Source organism: Nanorana parkeri, unplaced genomic scaffold, assembly GCF_000935625.1.
Source record: "Nanorana parkeri isolate BGI_ZX_2015 unplaced genomic scaffold, ASM93562v1 scaffold1591, whole genome shotgun sequence".
NCBI lineage: Eukaryota > Metazoa > Chordata > Amphibia > Anura > Dicroglossidae > Nanorana > Nanorana parkeri.
The window spans coordinates 28,846-47,299 of NW_017307859.1; the positions used below are offsets into that span (position 1 = coordinate 28,846).

General features: G+C 40.3%; 1 protein-coding gene across 1 annotated transcript in view; it reads right to left on the minus strand.

Moving 5' to 3' along the window:
• LOC108798945 (A disintegrin and metalloproteinase with thrombospondin motifs 2-like) overlaps positions 1 to 18,454 on the minus strand; it is a gene marked incomplete at its 3' end in the record, with an annotated part of 345,605 nt that overhangs the window by 25,034 nt on the left and 302,117 nt on the right. Inside the window, exon 15 of the mRNA XM_018570755.1 lies at positions 13,545 to 13,668. Coding sequence (XP_018426257.1) covers positions 13,545 to 13,668 — 124 coding nt within the window. The remainder of the gene's footprint in view (positions 1 to 13,544; positions 13,669 to 18,454) is intronic.

Genomic DNA, 18,454 nt, shown 5'->3' on the forward strand with positions numbered 1-18,454 from the left:
CGCAGACTGCTTGTTAAGCAGTCATGTTAAGCTACATATACATAACAAACTTATCTCATTATATAATATGTACTTTCCTAACTCCTAACCTACGGCTGCATATTTTCAGGAGATCACTACCTGGATCCTTCGTGATGATAACCCTCACAAACTCATGAGGGGTGATTTCAACTCAACTATGGTGTTAAGTGAGGACAGATCGGGAGCGACAAGAAAGATGTCAGACTCTACTCCCCATCTGTCCACACCGATGTTTCAAATGGTGGAGGCGGTTAACTTTGTGGATGTATGGAGGATTTGCAACCCTCTTGGGAGAGAATATTCTCACTTTTCAGGGGTACACAAATCCTTTGCTAGACTAGACTACTTTCTAGCATCTGAGTCTGTGGATACACTGATAGATGAGGCACGGCTAATGACCATAGTAATCTCAGATCATGCCCCAATCCTCCTACAACTACGTCCGACCATATTGAGAGGGGACGTGTTTACATGGCGCTTCCCCTCGCATCTTTACAATGACACCTCTTTTCGATCCATGCTGGCGCAAGATTGGCAGGAATATCAGTTGGGCAACAAGGATCACATGGATAATCCTAATCTTTTCTGGGAAGCAGCGAAGGCTGTTCTCTGGGGCAGTATAATATCATATGTTGGGGCAAAAAAGAAGCACGCAAAAGCCCAGTTCATAGCGGCCAGTCTATCCTTGCGCCAAGCCCATTTGAGATACTCATCATGCCCCTCAGTGGAGCATAGTGACCTCTGGCCCAAAGCCAAAAAGAACTTTGAATGGTGGATGGCTCAACAGCAGGCCTTTTATCAATCCCATTCACAGTTACATTTTCACAGGGCTTGGAACAAACCAGGAAAATTGATGGCCAACCTAACTAAACCACAATATACCAAGGCATACATAAGTGGCCTGTGCTTAGACTTGGGAGTAATTTCCACAGACCCTAAACAAATTAATTCCACCCTAGAAAAGTTTTACGCCAAGCTGTACTCAGCTTCCCCAGTGGATATGGCTTTGGGAGATACATTCCTGTCATCAGTGCCCCTCCCCAAAATAGCGGAAGCTGATCTCATAGACCTTAATTCATATATTTCACCTGACGAAATATTAGGGGCCCTTAAATCGGCGGCAAATGGCAAATCCCGAATTCTATAAAATTCTGAAAGAGGAGATAACACCTACTCTACATGGAGTTTTCAACTCTATATGGCGAGGAGGGGCCTATCTGCAAACGGGTCAAGAGGCATATATTAAAGTGATTCCAAAGAAAGACAGAGACCCCACTCTCCCAGACTCTTATCGCCCAATCTCTCTCATAAATACAGACGCCAAACTACTGTCCAAAATCATAGCGGACAGACTTGCCAGGATTTTGCCGAAGCTAATATCCCCTGCCCAGGTGGGCTTCATTAAGGGCCGCTCGGCTGTAGCCAATATCCGCAAAGTACTGGCTGCTCTGGTATACGCTAAAAGCTTAGCTTTGATCTTGATCGATGCCGAGAAGGCTTTCGATAGCATCCAATCCACATGGCTACTCAGAGTACTGGAGAAGATGGGGTTTTCTGGACACTTTAAGTCCTTTATCACTACACTATATACCTCCTCATGTATATTCTTTTGGTGATTCCGCGCTGGATCAGTGAAGTGTATATGATCTAAATGTGATTACTACGTGCTAAGAAGAATAATTTGAAGGCTGCAGCAAAACTGACCTTCAAGTCATATACTATGACATTTTAAATATGCCACGCCCACAAAAAATGTGTCAGTGTAAAAATGAACTGTGATTGGATCGTGAACCACACAAATGTGAAATGAATATATTATCCATACATATAAAATCCCTTCATGACAAAGCATATAGATATAAAAAACTATATATATATAAAGAATTAATATGTAAATGTTGTAAAATATATAAAATATAATAAACATTCAACAATTATGAATTTTGTGTCATTTTTAGTTCTTTCTTAGAAAACCGTGATGCCCTGGATCATTAATCCCACATGGTCTGTGAAACAATTCAATATTGGTGACAACCACCGTGAACAAGTATTGGTAATCGATGAGATGTGTTCATAAAAAATATAAAATATAATCAAAAAGAAAGTTCCGTGGATTTGTGTTGGGGATATGGGTCAGTGCCACACGTCTCCCCTCAAAGGGTGCACTCACCGTTAAGTAGTGGCTGTGGTAAGCAGCCGGAAGCGTTCAGACAAAGGCTCCTGCAGCCGCAGCATCCATCCACTATCTCGCTCCGGTCTGTGGTCGGTGGGTGATGTTTCTCCACGAACATCGTGGAGAAACATCATATACGAACATTCCGTTAAAAATCATTGGTTAAAAATATAAAAAAATGATAATTGTTAAAACAGTATTAAAAATGTGAATCTGCCTTTGACTTAAAACTATATCAATTAATTATAGTTATTTTTAACACTATAAGACCGCGGTGTGAGGGGAGACTTCACAACATTCCTAAGGATGAGTGACTTATAAATTATGTGATCTAATGACTTGATCTTAGTGACCTAAATGAATGTAACAAATAGAAGTGGCTAAGATGTAACTACTGCATCTATTAAGTGTATTTAATCTGGTAGTTGGAAACCGATATTTAATTAACACCATATAATGGTTAAAAACTAACAATTAGTTATAAGGAGGAGGATATTAAGTTGCAGTCATTATAGTATCTATAGATAGCTGATGGATTTCATAAATGAGGCAACAATGTTCTATATTTAATGACCATTTAACAGTAATGGTGTCTATAACTGATGTATATAGATGGCCACTTTGATCTAGTGATCTTTAATTAGACCGACATACTATTCCCGAACCAATACAGTAAATCCACACACTGTACAACGGAGGAGGAAGGCAATTATTTTATAACATGACTTCACCATTTTTGTCTGAAGGTTTTATTCCCCAAAAACAAAAAATAATATCTCATGTGTGTAATTATTTTAGCTGTACATGATATTGCCAGCATCACGATAGGCTGTAGTGCTATTCCTTGCACCATGTATACCCCTTCTGTCTCTTTGATTTGTAAGGAAGGTATTGTTATTTACTATACCAGTGAATTATATATTTATTTTGCAATACGTCCAGGTGTCTCTAATGTGTATCATTTAAAAGGGGCCACAATCTAACTGACTCCAGTAATCCACTGATTATCCACCCCTAACCTACTGAAGTGTCCAAATATATATCCTTGGAGTTGATGCGTGATTGGTTTATTCCAATTATATGATTGAATAGTGTGATACTTTATCTATTACTTAAAAAGCAATTTAAATCGAACTCTATATTGAGTCCTTTAGGTGTCAAAGTATCTAGCAAATAAATCCATTTGGATTCGTTTTGGGAGATCTTGCGGGTTAGATTTGTACCCCTCCAATGTCTTTCCACTCGGTCTATCCCTACTACTTTAAGCAATTTCGGATCTCTATTGTGAAAAATCCTGAAATGGCGTGAGAGGCTGTGTTTATTGAATCCTTTTTTGATGTTATTCACATGTTCCTCTAATCTTTTTTTGAGAAATCTTGTCGTTCGACCTACATATTGCAGTCCGCAAGGGCAACTTAGTAGGTATGTAACGTGTTTGCTGTTACAAGAAATACATTTTTTTATTTTATATTCTCTATTAGTTACATTTGATTTAAACAAACTAATCTTTTTTCTTGCTGAAATCGTTCTGCAGCAGACACAATTCCGACAGGGATAGAATCCTATTCCATTGAATAAGGACATTTTTGGTTTGGGTGGATCCAGGACATTAATAGCAACTTTAGTTCTTAAGTTTGGTGCCTTCCGATATATGATCTTTGGTTTGTTTGGTAACAACGGTCCCAAGGTTTTAAGAATATGCCAATGTTTTCTGAAATTTTTTTCAAGTTGCTTATATTGTACTGAGTAATCCGTAATGAATGTGACTTCAGGGGTGTTATTCCGTTTAGATGGAGGTCACTCATCCTTAGGAATGTTGTGAAGTCTCCCCTCACACCGCGGTCTTATAGTGTTAAAAATAACTATAATTAATTGATATAGTTTTAAGTCAAAGGCAGATTCACATTTTTTATACTGTTTTAACAATTATCATTTTTTAATATTTTTAACCAATGATTTTTAACGGAATGTTCGTATAGGTATCATTATGAGACACTTCAGTGAATATAACTTTACACACATGTATTTAATGATGCTTATCTATCCGATGTATATTCCCCTGCGTTGCACTGGGCGGTAAGTGAATGATTGATTGCGAGATATAAATAGAAATTTTGGTATGACGTGTTAGACCTGCACAACCCCCTGAAGACATCAAGACGACGAAAAGCGTAGGGGCCGGCCTATCTACACGCCATACCGAATACAAGATTCCGTTTGCTGCTTTTTATTTGCCGAATGTTCGTTGGTTTTTCGTTTTTTACAATTTTAAATAAAGCCCCTTTGTTGAAAAAACTATGCAATGAAAGGCTCCTTTCTTCCATGAACGTGGAGAAACATCACCCACCGACCACAGACCGGAGCGAGATAGTGGATGGATGCTGCGGCTGCAGGAGCCTTTGTCTGAACGCTTCCAGCTGCTTACCACAGCCACTACTTAACGGTAAATGCACCCTTTGAGGGGAGACGTGTGGCACTGACCCATATCCCCAACACAAATCCACGGAACTTTCTTTTTGATTATATTTTATATTTTTTATGAACACATCTCATCGATTACCAATACTTTTTCACGGTGGTTGTCACCAATATTGAATTGTTTCACAGACCGTGTGGGATTAATGATCCAGGGCATCACGGTTTTCTAAGAAAGAACTAAAAATGACACAAAATTCATAATTGTTGAATGTTTATTATATTTTATATATTTTACAACATTTACATATTAATTCTTTATATAGTTTTTATATCTATATGCTTTGTCATGAAGGGATTTTATATGTATGGATGATATTAATTTCACATTTGTGTGGTTCACGATCCAATCAGAGTTCATTTTTACACCGACATATTTTTTGGGGGCGCGGCATTTTTAAAATGTCATACCTCCTCATGTGCCCGAATACTTACCCCAGGCCACATATCTCAGAGTTTCCCATTGAACAAAGGCACATGACAGTGATGCACCCTGTCTCCACTATTGTTTAATTTATCATTAGAACCATTGTCCCTATTTTTCCAAAATACATCACAACTCTCTGGCATCCCCTTCATCACCCAACATTTGAAAATTATGCTATTTGCGGATGATATAATTCTATTCTCCTCCAATCCATCAAAAGATCTTCCCCTGATTCAGGACGTCTTTACTCATTTCCAAAAATTCTCCGGCTTAGCCATCAACGTCTCCAAATCGGAAGTCCTCCCACTTACCTCATCAGAGTCTCTCTCCCTAATACCACTAACAACCTTTCAAGTAGCCAACCAATCTATCAAATATCTGGGGCTACGAATTGGTAAAACCCCGCCTTCCTTATACAACCTGAATTACCCTCCCCTTATCCAAAAAAATACAAAAATAGCTACATGCATACAAAGATCTTCCACTCTCGTTATTCGGTAGGATACACCTAATTAAAATGATCCCCTTTGCCAGACTCCTTTACCCATTGCAGACGCTCCATGTTTTGCTGAAACACAAAGATGTGAATGCAGTCAATAAAGCTTTCCTAACTTTCATCTGGCAGGGGAAAAAAGCGAGAATATCTCTTTAAAAACTCAGTCTACCAAAACCTGAAGGGGGCATGGCTTTTCCAAACCTTAGGCTTTATAAACTGAGCTGCCTCATAAGACACTCAATAGATTGGATTAGTTCTACGTCCCAATATTCCAACTACCTTTTGGAGACGGAGATGGTATATCCCTGGAGACTTCCATTCCTCCTACACTGCCCTTTCTCAGCCCTACCCACCCTCATCCGCTCTAACATACTCCTCAGAGACACGATCATTGCCTGGAGGGAAACACACAAGCTACTGAAGATGAACCCTTACTTTTCCAAACACTTACAGCTTAGGGGAAACCCTTCCTTCCAACAGGGAGAGGGCTATGACACTTTCACCAGATGGGAAGCTAAGGGGGTATCACACTTCAACGACTTTGTAAATGCGTCCACCACCAAGATACTTACTTTCTCGGAATTCCAAAAACTACACCACATCCCTGCGAAAGATTTTCTACATTTCATGCAAACCACTGCTCACATTAAAAGGCTAAGCCCTAATTTCTCCCAAATACTAAATAACTCGCCTCTTGATAGAATCGCCTCCACGGGCACTAGCTCCATTTCATCGATATATACCTACCTGCGACAGGCCGCTCTGCCTCCTTAACGCAATCCAATCTTGCCAAATGGGACAAAGATGTTCCAACAGATGACGTTGAGAAAATTCTGTAGGGCTACCGCTCGACATGTAAGCTGGTATATGAACAATGGACAGGGGTATGAAAAATGGAGGGAAACTCAATATAAGATAGTACATAGAGCCTATTATGCTTTCCAAATGAAAAGTAAATGATTGCATAATGTGCTTTATCTCGATCACTGTCCTAAATGTAAACTGCAGGCAGCTTCCATGTTTAACTGTTTATGGGAATGTTCCCTTATTCACCGTTACTGGGAGAAAGTCATACAATTTGTAACATAAGTGGTAGGACAGAAACTACCACTTGAGGTCCTTTTGCTTCTATTCAACTACTGGGACCCCTCATTGCCTATTCCAAGCAATCTCAGTCGTCCAGACAGACAATGGGTAAGCATTTCTCTGTTGGTGGCTAGACGCTGCATTCTTCGGGAATGGTTATCACCTACTCCTCCTACATTAAAGAGGTTAAAAACCGACTTACTCTATCTGTTTCACTTGGAATGGCTAGATGCTGCCTTGAATACCCAAAATGAGAAGGGGGTAACAACTTTCTACACCAGGTGGACCTCTTATATGGCCTTCACGTTCTCCCCTTCCGAGAAGGAAAAGCTGCTATCCCCGTTCGCATTCTCAAAATGTTACCTTCTGGACAGATTGCAGGGTGGGCAATGAGGGGTAATTGATGAACAAGTACATGAACCTTGTAGGACATGGATAGGGCTGCCTTACATAATGGACATATGACTATTAGCAGCCTTAGTAGAAATCTGACCTATCCTATTCTAGTATATTTTATTGTATATTTTATCTTTTTGATGGTACTATGACATAATTTTCCCCACCAACAATCGAGGGCATGAGGAAGGTCAAACAATACTCATTTTCGTGGGCATACTTTGGAGTATGTTTATGTTTTTGTTTTAGTTTGCTGGCTTTATTTTTGTTTGTGTAGTATACTGATACTATGGCTAGTGTATATTTCGCTACTCTATGTAAGTGTATATCCTGAATATAGTCGATATTGAGTCATGTTGTCACCAATTCAATGTTTATCAGGATGAGGTTACGAGTCGATGCACATTCTAGAATATGTTTTATCGCCCATACTACATGATCATTGTTACTATTGCATGTGCATTTCTGTACCACTGTAACACTGTATTTTTATTTTTTACTTCCAAAATAAAAAAGTAAAAAAAAAAAAAAAAAAGAAAGTGGTTAGAGACAGAGTGATCTTTACAACCTCGTTTGATGTTATAAACATGTTCTTTAACTCTGGTGCCTAATTTTCTCGTGGTGCGACCAATATATTGCAACCCACACGGACAATGTAAACCATAGATCACACCCTCTGTGTCACAGGATATGAAATCTCTAATGTCTACTTGAATGTTAGTAGCATTCGGCTGAAAAAGTTTTCCTGCGTTTCATATTATTGGGAACATTTTTACATGCATGGCAACGCCTGCATGAATAAAAACCTACCGCATCAAGGAAGGTTACCAGATTTCTGTTCTTAGGAGTATCCACAACACCTCTTGCTATAATATCCTTAATGGCATGGGCTTTCCTATATAGACAAATTTCGGTTTGGGTGGTAATACTTTTCTTAATGCTTCATCTAATAATAAGATCTTCCAATGCCTGGCTATAATCCTCTCAATAGCTTTAAAATATGCATTAAAATCCAAAAAAAGAGCGATAGGCGGTTCTTTCCTAACACTATCAGTCTTACCAGTAATTAAAGTGTGTCTATCTATATCTGCTAACTTACATATCTCTTTTTCCACAAAGCTCTCCTGGTAGACTTTATGCACAAATCTATTTTTTTAATATATCTGCTTGTCTTCTAAAATCATTATAACTATGACAATTCCTCCTAACCCGCATGATCTGGCCTCTAGGTCGGGTTGCAGCATTGTGTTTCGCTGAAAAATAGTAGAGCATTCTCTACTTATTTTTCAATGCAATGGACAGCACCACAATGGAACGCACCTGCTTCACACCAGTTAATTTTTCATTGCCCTTGCGTTAACATCCGTTGAAAAATGGATCATAACGCAATGCAATGGATTCGATGTGAATGGGGTCTGAGCATAAGAGAAAGTAATATGGAAGCGCAAGTGAAGGGATTCTGAGTTGTTTCTGATATGAGGATCAAAGGGTCTTTTTTAACCAGTTGAAGTCCGCAGTGTTTAAACCCCCTTCCCATCAGGCCATTTTTCAGTATTCAGCGCTGCAATACTTTGACATTTATTTTGTCATGCAACGCTGTACTGAAATTAATTTTATACCATTTTTTAGGGACAAATAGAGCTTTCTTTTGGTGGTATTTAATCACCACTGCGGTTTTTATTTTTTACTATATTAAGGAAAAATTACCGAATTTAAAAAAAAAAAAAAAATGTTTCCCCTATATTAAATGATAAAACATTTATTATTACTAGGGTTGCACAGATACCAAGTACAGTACTTGGTACAAGTACGAGTACATGTACCGATACTTTTGAGCTCCAAGACTAGACTAGAGAAAAATTCAAAAATTAGGAGGCAGCTGTCATTTGTAAGGAGCACACGGAGCTCCTGGGATTTGTACATCTCTGTTTTAATGTGTGATTTTGTTTTTATAGATATAAATAAAGGGATGCACAGATACCAGTTTTGCGAGTACTGGTACTTGCCGAGTATTTACAAGTACGAGTACTGATACATTTTTGTTTATTGCCATGTGACAGTTTTTCTAAAACAATACAGACTAATGATTTCAGGACAGTGGTGGAGTGCCAGAGCCAGGTAACAGCTGCAACCGCTGCAACTCTGGTAGTTCTCATGAAAATGCCAAGTATCTGCACTGGTACTCGAAAAGTATCTGTGCATCCCTAATTATTACCCATTTTTTTGGTAAAATATAAAAGATGGGGTCACGTCGGGTAAAAAGACACCAAACATGTCAAGCCTTAAATTGCATGCGCGTGCGAAGCCTCAAAAAACTATAATACCCAAAATTGGCCATAGACGACGCTTTAAAAGCTTTTACCGCTCATCAGTTTAGTGTTATCAGTGATTGATGGCCCTAAAATGATTGCTCTCACTGCGACGTTCGCGGCGATATGTAACGTGTGTAGCGCGTATTTACGTTTGTATATGTGTGTAAACGTGGGGGTGGAGAACTTAAACATTTTGGGGTTTTTTTTGTAACTTTTTTTATATGTGACTTTTTTTTTTAACTCTTTTTTTATGTTTTTTTACACTTAATGTCATTGCGTCAGGATAACAATCCCCCTATATAATAGCAAAGGTACACTGACAGGTCCTCTTTATGGCGACATTAGGTGTCTAAGACCCCTAATGTCCCTGGGGACCCCAAAAGAAGCTGATGAAGCAGAGATCTGCAGAGATGGGGCAGCGGATCCCGGGGTTGAAGGTGAGGGTAACGGCTCTTTACATTGGATGGTTTTTTTTCTGCCCGTGCGCGCGCTAGGGGGCGCGCACAAGCAGAAAAAAATGCTGTCTTAAGACGGCAACCCGCCAATGCGATTGTGCCGTCCGTCTGTTTTTTTGCAACGGGCGGATGGCAACTGGTTAAAGTAGTATTAAATGCTCATTTTTTTTCAATAATTAATCCAGATCAAACAAATATAAATTGGCCATAAGTATTTCTTTACATTTTTGCACAAGCACTTAGTCATCATATTTATGAACAGCTGGCTCCAATTCTCTAAGGTCAGGTTCCCTGAACTTCCTGTCCAGTACAAGATCACAAGGGACAGCACATTCTCCAGAAGCTGTACATCTACTAGCTTGTAGGAGGAAGAAAAGAGGAGAAGGGGATTGGGGTAGGAGTGGCTTGCCTTGCTGTGCCTGTGTGTTTGTGCAGACCCACACAGCTTACTAGCTTGCACAAGGGTGGCACCACAGGACCGTGCAAGGGAAAGGAACCATCCTAAAACAGGAAATCAGGGCCATTGCTCAGCAGACCAGCTGATTCTGCACAAACCTAAAACCTTTCAACATCAAGGAGCAGCACCCATTGTAAGCTATTTTAATCACCATTTGAAATACTTGAAAAACATTTTAACTTTAATATCACTTTTATTCTATGTTAATTTAGTAAATGGGAAGTGTTATTGCCCTGCCCGGTGTGTCTAATCAGGATCCACTTGTTACATGCACATATACAGTACATATACACTGAGTGGCCAGATTATTATGACCACCTGACGTTTGTACGCAAATTGGCTATAATTTCGAGCTGAAGTTGTTTGAGGGCCAGACCATTATAAATAGGGAAGCAGGTTGTTTACCACGACAGTAGAAGTGATTTTTTTCTGAAGATATGAGTAAACAACGCGATTTAACAGCCTTTGAACGTGGGATGATTGTTGGCGCTCTGAGCCATGGAGCGAGTATCAGCAAAACAGCAGAATTTGTTAAATTTTCAAGAACAGCTGTTGTTAAAGTGTTTAAAGACTGGACTGTCAGCCGAAAATCTGGGTCTGAACGTGCGAATTGTGGCCGTCAGCGACTAGTCAATGTTAGGGCAGAACGGAGAGTGGCAAGACTGGTACAAGACAACAGAAGGGCAACAGGGCAGTGTAAGAATCCTCGCATCACCTTTCAACATCTTGTGGAGTCACAAGGCGGCCCAACGAGGTCATCTCGTGGCCCAATGAAGTACTGATGGGGTGGTCATAATAATCTGGCCACACAGTGTATACACACAGGAATTATTCATATTTTTTTGCATTAGCTTCTCTGTAAGGGCACCTATGAATGTTCTAACAAGGCCAGGATAACACTAAACTTAAACATTCTCAGTGGAAAACTCTTTGGAGAGCATTCATTCAGGTCCAACAGGTAGGAATATTTGTCAGGCCTGTGCATATTAGCCAGGCATGATTTCATATAAATGTAGGTATTGAATTGAATCTGATATACATATTGGCCTTTAATAAGGTAACTGACCAAACTATATTTAACAGCTCAAGGTTTTAAAACACCTGGATCTATTTAAGCAAGTAAGACTGGTAATTTGCGAGGTGGGTCCTCCATGAATATTTGTTTTTTCAGCACATCCCACAGATGCTCGATTGGATTGAGATATGAAGGATTTGGAGGCCAAGTCAATGCCTCCAACTAATTTTTGTGTTCCTCAAACCATTCTTGAACCATTTTTGCAGTGTGGCAGGGCACATTATCCTGCTGAAAGAGGCCACTGCCATCAGATAATACTGGTTCCACAAAGGGGTCTACTTGGTTAGCAACAATTTTCAGGTAGGTGGTACGTTTCAAAGTAACATCCACATGAATGGCAGGACCCAAAGTTTCCCTGAAGAACATTGCCTCAAGCATCACACTGCCTCCGCCGGATTGCCCTTTTACCATAGTGCATCCTGGTTCCCATAGTGCATCCAGGTAAGCAACACAAACACCTGGCCATCCACATGATGTAAATAAAAACTTGATGTATCAGACTAGGCCACCTTCTTCCATTGCTCTGTGGTCCAGTTCCTTGGACCACTTTTGGTAGGTCCTGACCACTGCAGACTGGGAAATCACAAAAGAACTGCAGTTTTGAACTTGCATTGATCCAGTCGTCTTGCCATCACAATTTGGTCCTTGTCAAAGTTGCTTAAACCACTGTGCTTGCCCTTTTTATTCTGCTTCCAACACTCAATTTCAGGGACAAAATGTTGACTTACTGCCTAATATGTGCTACCCTCTTCCAGGTGCCACTGTAACGAGATAACCAATGTTATTCACTTCACCTCTCAGTGATCATAATGTTACAGCTGATCCGTTTATACAGTATGTGCTAAACAAGCAGCAGTATGACAGATATTAGGGCTAGGGCTGTTTAAAGTATAACCAAAGTCTAAAAAAATTGCAAGGTGGTAGAGGTTTTTGGTAGAAGATATTATGTCTTCTGCCTAAAGTAAATCTTTTAGCATCTTGTAGCATTTTTTTTGTGTGTGTATGTATGTACACTGCTTGTGGAGTATGTGCAGTGTAATGTACTTCTCTCTGTCCACTTTTGGCATCTGTATGATGCAGATAATGAAACCGGGTGCCAGGATAATATAACTTTAGCACATATGTCGGAGTTACATGATCACTGGCCTCCCAATGGCTGAAGGGAGAGGACATCAGAAGCAGATGAAGCTGCAGAGGTGATGACGATTGCAGCAAGCATGAAACTTGCTTATTATGGCAAGAACTCCTGTGCTCCTCCCCACAAAGGTTAGTTCTGCTTTATGGCTCCTGTAACCAAAATGAATGGCACCACAACATAGTAACCTGTTACACACATTATCACAACGCAGAAGTTTCAATCCCACCTTACCTTTTCTGTCTACACAGTAAACATATAAAATATATTATTAACCCAAACATTCTGCTTCCATCTATGGCTAACAAGGTACAACACTGCGATTTACAATAAAAAATGTTGTTTCGTCGGATGACGTGTTAACTAGGATTCGGTGCTAGGATTCGTGCCTACACAGGCAAGGTGCATTTTTGCGCCCCCCTCCCCGACCCCCTGTAAAAACAGGGCATTTTGACAAGTACTTGTACTTGTCAAAATGCCCCGATGTTTGCGCTATGTATTTTTTTTCACTTACCTTCGGTGCGGGAGAGCAGCGGCAGGTCAGCGCTGGTCCAGTGGGAGACCCGCACCGAAGGTAAGTGACAAAAAAAAAAACATAGCGCAAATATCGGGGCATTTTGACAAGTACTTGTCAAAATGTCATGTTTTTTCCGCCCTCACCCTGCAGCGCCGTAAGGCGGCCGCCTGACTTGCCTTGCGGTAGCGCCGGGCCTGCGTGTTAATGAAAACAAAGCTGTGATATTTTAGAAAAACCCATAAATAACTAAATATATAAAGATATTTGTCACTTATTAAATGACACAGACATTCCTTGTTTCATTTAGAGTTTTAAGTTATTGGAGGCTAGTACTCCACAATACTATGTTTGCAAAAACATAAAATCAGAAATAAATAAGTAGATTATATTTTCTCAAATTAAATCACCCACCATATTGTGCCAATGTCTTAGTTTATTTGTATGATATTGACATTTAAAAGACATATTTTTTGTGCTTTTCAAAACACCAAAATTGCAAACATCCCTCTATTAGTTTACCTTGTTTCTTGGGTGTTCTTGTGAAAGTTCCTTTTACAATTTTGCAGTGTGAGTTATCACCACCACACACTCCACACTTATCTTCTCTTTTGGTTGAGCCAATAATTTTGTCACAACCAACTTTCTGAAACCAAAGCAGAAATGTGTAATTTGGAAACTATGCAGTACATTTGCAGGATTACATTATTACACTAGAATATAGATAGGTAAATATGTAAAAACTGGATCGAGCATCTGTTCATTGTATTAGTTCCCTGATCTCTAGACATTTAAATATATATGTGTAGCAGACAATCAAATATACAGTACATTTCAGTCATTCCAATATCCATTAGTTTGTTGACATGGCTGTAATATGCATCTGTAGAATGCAGAAATCTGCAGAAATAACAACTGTTATTTGCTTTATTTTATATATCTTTCATTTTGTGTACATGTATGAAGTGCTATGTGCCTTCCTCAACTGGTTTTCTCTCAAATGTATTTAGTATTTTTTTAGAGTTTATTTAAACTGGTACTTTTTTTATCATTCTAAATATTTGTATACCACCTTTATTTTACAAAGAAACATTTAAAACTGGGTGCTTCCATGACATTCGGTTTGCATTGTATGCTTGGTAAAGCGGACATTCACCATCTTTTTTGCACATTCTTTAATCCTACTTTTTATCCCCTCTAACATAGTTGCATAATATTTCTTTTTTTTTTCCTTTTCTATAAATACCCTTTCTGCTGTTCATATCCCTGCACATCTGCCTTTTTCACTTAGGTTAGAATGATGTAGCCTGTACTGCCTGCAGACTTATGGGATATCAGTTATACAGTATATCACTGGAGTCTTCAGGCATCTTTTTTTATTCTTGAGATTTCCTTCCAAGCAAACAAGAAAATTCCTGGGTAATGCTGAGTGTGCGGGCACAGGATCTTCCATCACATCATCATGGGGAGTGGTAAAAAAAATTCCAGGAAGTATGGAGGGAGATAATCCCCTGCTATTATAGCAAATGGCTGCCGGTACAGTATATGAGCAGTACATATAAAAACAATAGTGTACATGAAACTGAAAGCATGCAGTCCACAAAAAATATCATGATAACATTTTCTATGTCACAGCAGTTTTAATGATGCCTTTATTTTATTTCTGATGATTCAGACGAAGTTCCTGTTAGTATATATATATGTCTAGTTCACACTATGGGGTCTATTCACTAAGCTGCCGTAGGCAGCCGAGTGAATGACCAACATAAAGCAAAGTGAGTTGAACGCTGTTCGGCTATTCACTTCAGGCTGGTATGGCTGATATCAGCCGTACATTGGGTGGCTTCACGTGGCTTCGGGTATGCAGAACATGCTCAGCATGTTCGGCCGACCCGAAGTGCAGGAGGAGTTCGACTCAGCCGATCCAACATATTGATCGGCTAAGCCGAACATCCGGCAGGCAACTCGATGATGCCGAACAGCAGTGATTGAATAGCCAAATGCCGCTGAGCGGCATTCGGCTCGGCTGAATCGTCCGAAGCTAGGGCTAGATCCAGTGGCGGAACTACCGCCGGTGCAGGCGGTGCGGACGCACCAGGGCCTAAAAGAGATTGGAGGACTCTGTGCCCTCAATCTCTTTTTATGCAACCAGTTATAAATGAACAGGAATCCTCTATACTGAGTGCTCCTGTTAATTCATAACTTGAGGACATAGTATGTTTACTATATCCGCAATCATGATTGAACAGGAGGTGATGTAGATCACTTCCCATTCATTCATAATTGAGTATATAGTAAACATACTATGTTCTCATTTACAAACACTCAGTGATCACTGATCACTGAGTGTTTGTACCGCTCTCTTTCCTGACAGCTGTCACAGCAGGCTGAGCGAGCAGAGCTCAGCCTGCTGTGACAGCGTTGGCTGTCTCCGTCCACACTGTTCTCCTGATCTGTGACAGGAGGCTGAGCGATGCGGGAAGGAGAGACGCCGGACGCTCACAGCGCAGAGACACAGAGCAGCGCCCAGCGGGGAGGGGAGAAAGAACGGATGCACCGCTATATTCTATCATCCCCACACAGCTACCTCCTCATGTATCATTTCCCCCTCCTCTTTCAGACTGTAAGCTCTCAGGGGCAGGGCCCTCCTTACCATCCTGTCTTGAATTGTATTGTAATTGTAATGTCTTCCTTACATTGTAAAGCTCTGCACAAACTGTTGGCGCTATATAAATACTATGTAATAATAATAATATCGGCCAGAAAATTGCACTTTTGACATTTTGACAAAAGTGCCATTTTCGGCCGATATGTTTCGGTGGGCGATATATCGGTGCATCCCTACTTTTAATTGCACTGTACATATTTTACCTTTTTTTATTCTTAATAGGTAACATTGCATATAGAAGCATAATGACATTTGTCACATAATTGACGATCAGAGGTTTTGAGACTGGACAGAGGTATATATTATAACAATACAGAGGTATTAACTTCATATGTCATAGTTATCAGTAAGGAGATAATTAACTAATGACATTGGGTATGCATACATGTTAAAGTGTATTGAAGTGTTTGCTTTCATGCTTGTTCCTTTTGTCGTATAGCATCTCATTATGCATCGTACACGTTAAGTTGGGTATACACGGTTAGAATTTTGAATGATCGAAATAGATTTTGGAACATTCATTCAACTTTCCAATCATTGATGCGGTGAAACCGGTTATCGATTTTGACTGTAGTGATGAAAAAAATTCAAAGCACCATGTTGGACATTTTCAAACGAAAATTGAACGGTGAATGTGGTTTTCGTTCGGAAAACCCCTTTTCATTCCAATATTGAATGTTAAATAAAAATGAAAAACAAATGAAATTTTAAATGACAATCACTAAGCCTCTGATGGTATTATCAAACGCTTTGACAGGATTTTTCGTAGGAACGTCCATGTGAAAATCTACCCGGGTATACCCTACTTTACCTGGAGGTTCAGTTAATCACACATTTTCATTTTTAAGAATTAGGTTATGCTATATATTTCCAGTTCCCAACATATCACTTCCCATAGTATCACAGTGCTCTGCCCACACAGGAGTTGTTTAACATAACAATGGGCACAAATGTCTATCAGCCTCCTGGCTATTTGTCTCACAACTGTATCTATTCTTCTTTAAAACAAAGCTGCCTCAGTCTCAGCCTCAGCTGAAATGGCTCCATCAATCACCAGACTGGACTTTTTTTTCTGCTTTCATGCAGACTGTTATTTACTTAGCTCAAACTTCCTGGTCTGTTCTCTGTTCAGATGGGGAGCTGAGCCCTAGTGACTGTAGTAGCCATAGTGACAGCCAAAGCATGAGAAAGGTCGGAGCTAGGGATGGCCCGCCGGTTCGATTCGAACACGAGTTCGAATCGAACATTGGCTGTTCAAGCGCTACTATGGGATGTTCGCGGTCTGTTCTGTTTTTATTATTATTTCTATTTATTTTTTTAATATTCCGTCGTCGTGGACAACGATGGACGCCGTGATTGACCCTGGATTACATCAGTGGATCCATTTTTGGTGTTTTTTTTAATAAAAGACTTGTCAAAAACATGTGTTTTGTTTTTTTTTCAATTAAAGGATTTTATCAAAAGTCTGGACTTTTTAATAACTATTTGATTTAACCCTTTAGTGACTGGGTAGGGGTACAAGTACCCCTTACTCATTCACAGGGGATGGGGGCGGCATCTGGGGGTACCCCGATGCAAATAAGCCACCTTGCCCGCAGACGAGGGGACGAGGCCCATGTCCCCATCGGCACGGGGACACCCTCCCAGTGCCGAGGGCATGTGGGTGGATGTGGGAGGGAGGGGGGGTGCTCGCTTGTCCCCCCCCTTTCCAGGGGGGTCCTTCCTCACTATTCCTACCAGACCTTAAGGGCCTAGTATGACTTTGAGGGGGAACCCCGAACACTTTTTTTTTTTTACACATGGTCCCTTCCTAAATACTTCTACCAGACCTTAAGGGTATGGTATGACCTTTAGGAGGAACCGTTTTTTTTATGATCCTTCCTAACATTTCTACCAGACCTGAAGGGTCTGGTATTGTTTGGGAGGGGGGAACTGCACACTTTAAGAGTTAAAAAAAAAAACTTTTTTTTTAGAAATGTCAGTTTTGCTGCAGCAGGTTCTATAAATCCTACAGATCCGCCACTCGCAAGGCAGGTTAAGGAGACCCCCCAGGCACAATATTTGAAGGAATTTTTCATTTTTATTCTTACCCTTTAGGTGATGTTAAGATCACTGTTCCTTTAAAAACTTTTTTTGTTGTTTCTTTTTTCATTGATAACTGTCCCCCAGAGCAGTACCCTGACCCCATTACACCTTTTATGGCCAATAACTTGCATATAAGCACTCTTAAAAGGGGACAACCATTTTCGAACGTACGACCCCCATTGACTTGCATTAGGTTCGAGTTCGTATTCGAACTTTTCGGCCGTTGTTCGGGGATGTTCGGCTCATCGCTAGTCGGAGCCAGCCGGGATCACACGGTTCGCTCAGCCCAGTTGTAATGACAGCTCAGTGTCCCCAAATGACCTGGGCATGCTGATTTGTCATTAGATAACAACTGGGAGGAGCCGGTCGACATCCTGCCAGCTCCACCCAGTTTTTTTTTTGCCCGAGACCTGCTAGAAGACTCTGGCAGGTGCTGGCCAATAGTAAACAGTTGGGTGGAGCTAGTGGTGATGTCACCGCTAGCTCCACCCAATTGTTTATATTTTGCCAGCATCTGTCAAATTCTTCATTCTGCGTCGGGAGTTTTTTGACGGGTGCGGTCGGGTCAGCATGCATCGTATTATTATTATTTATTTTTTAAATGTTTTATTTCAACAAGTCACCGCCGTCGTGGACAACGCTGGACGTCATGATTGACCCCGGGTGGGCCAATTTGGGG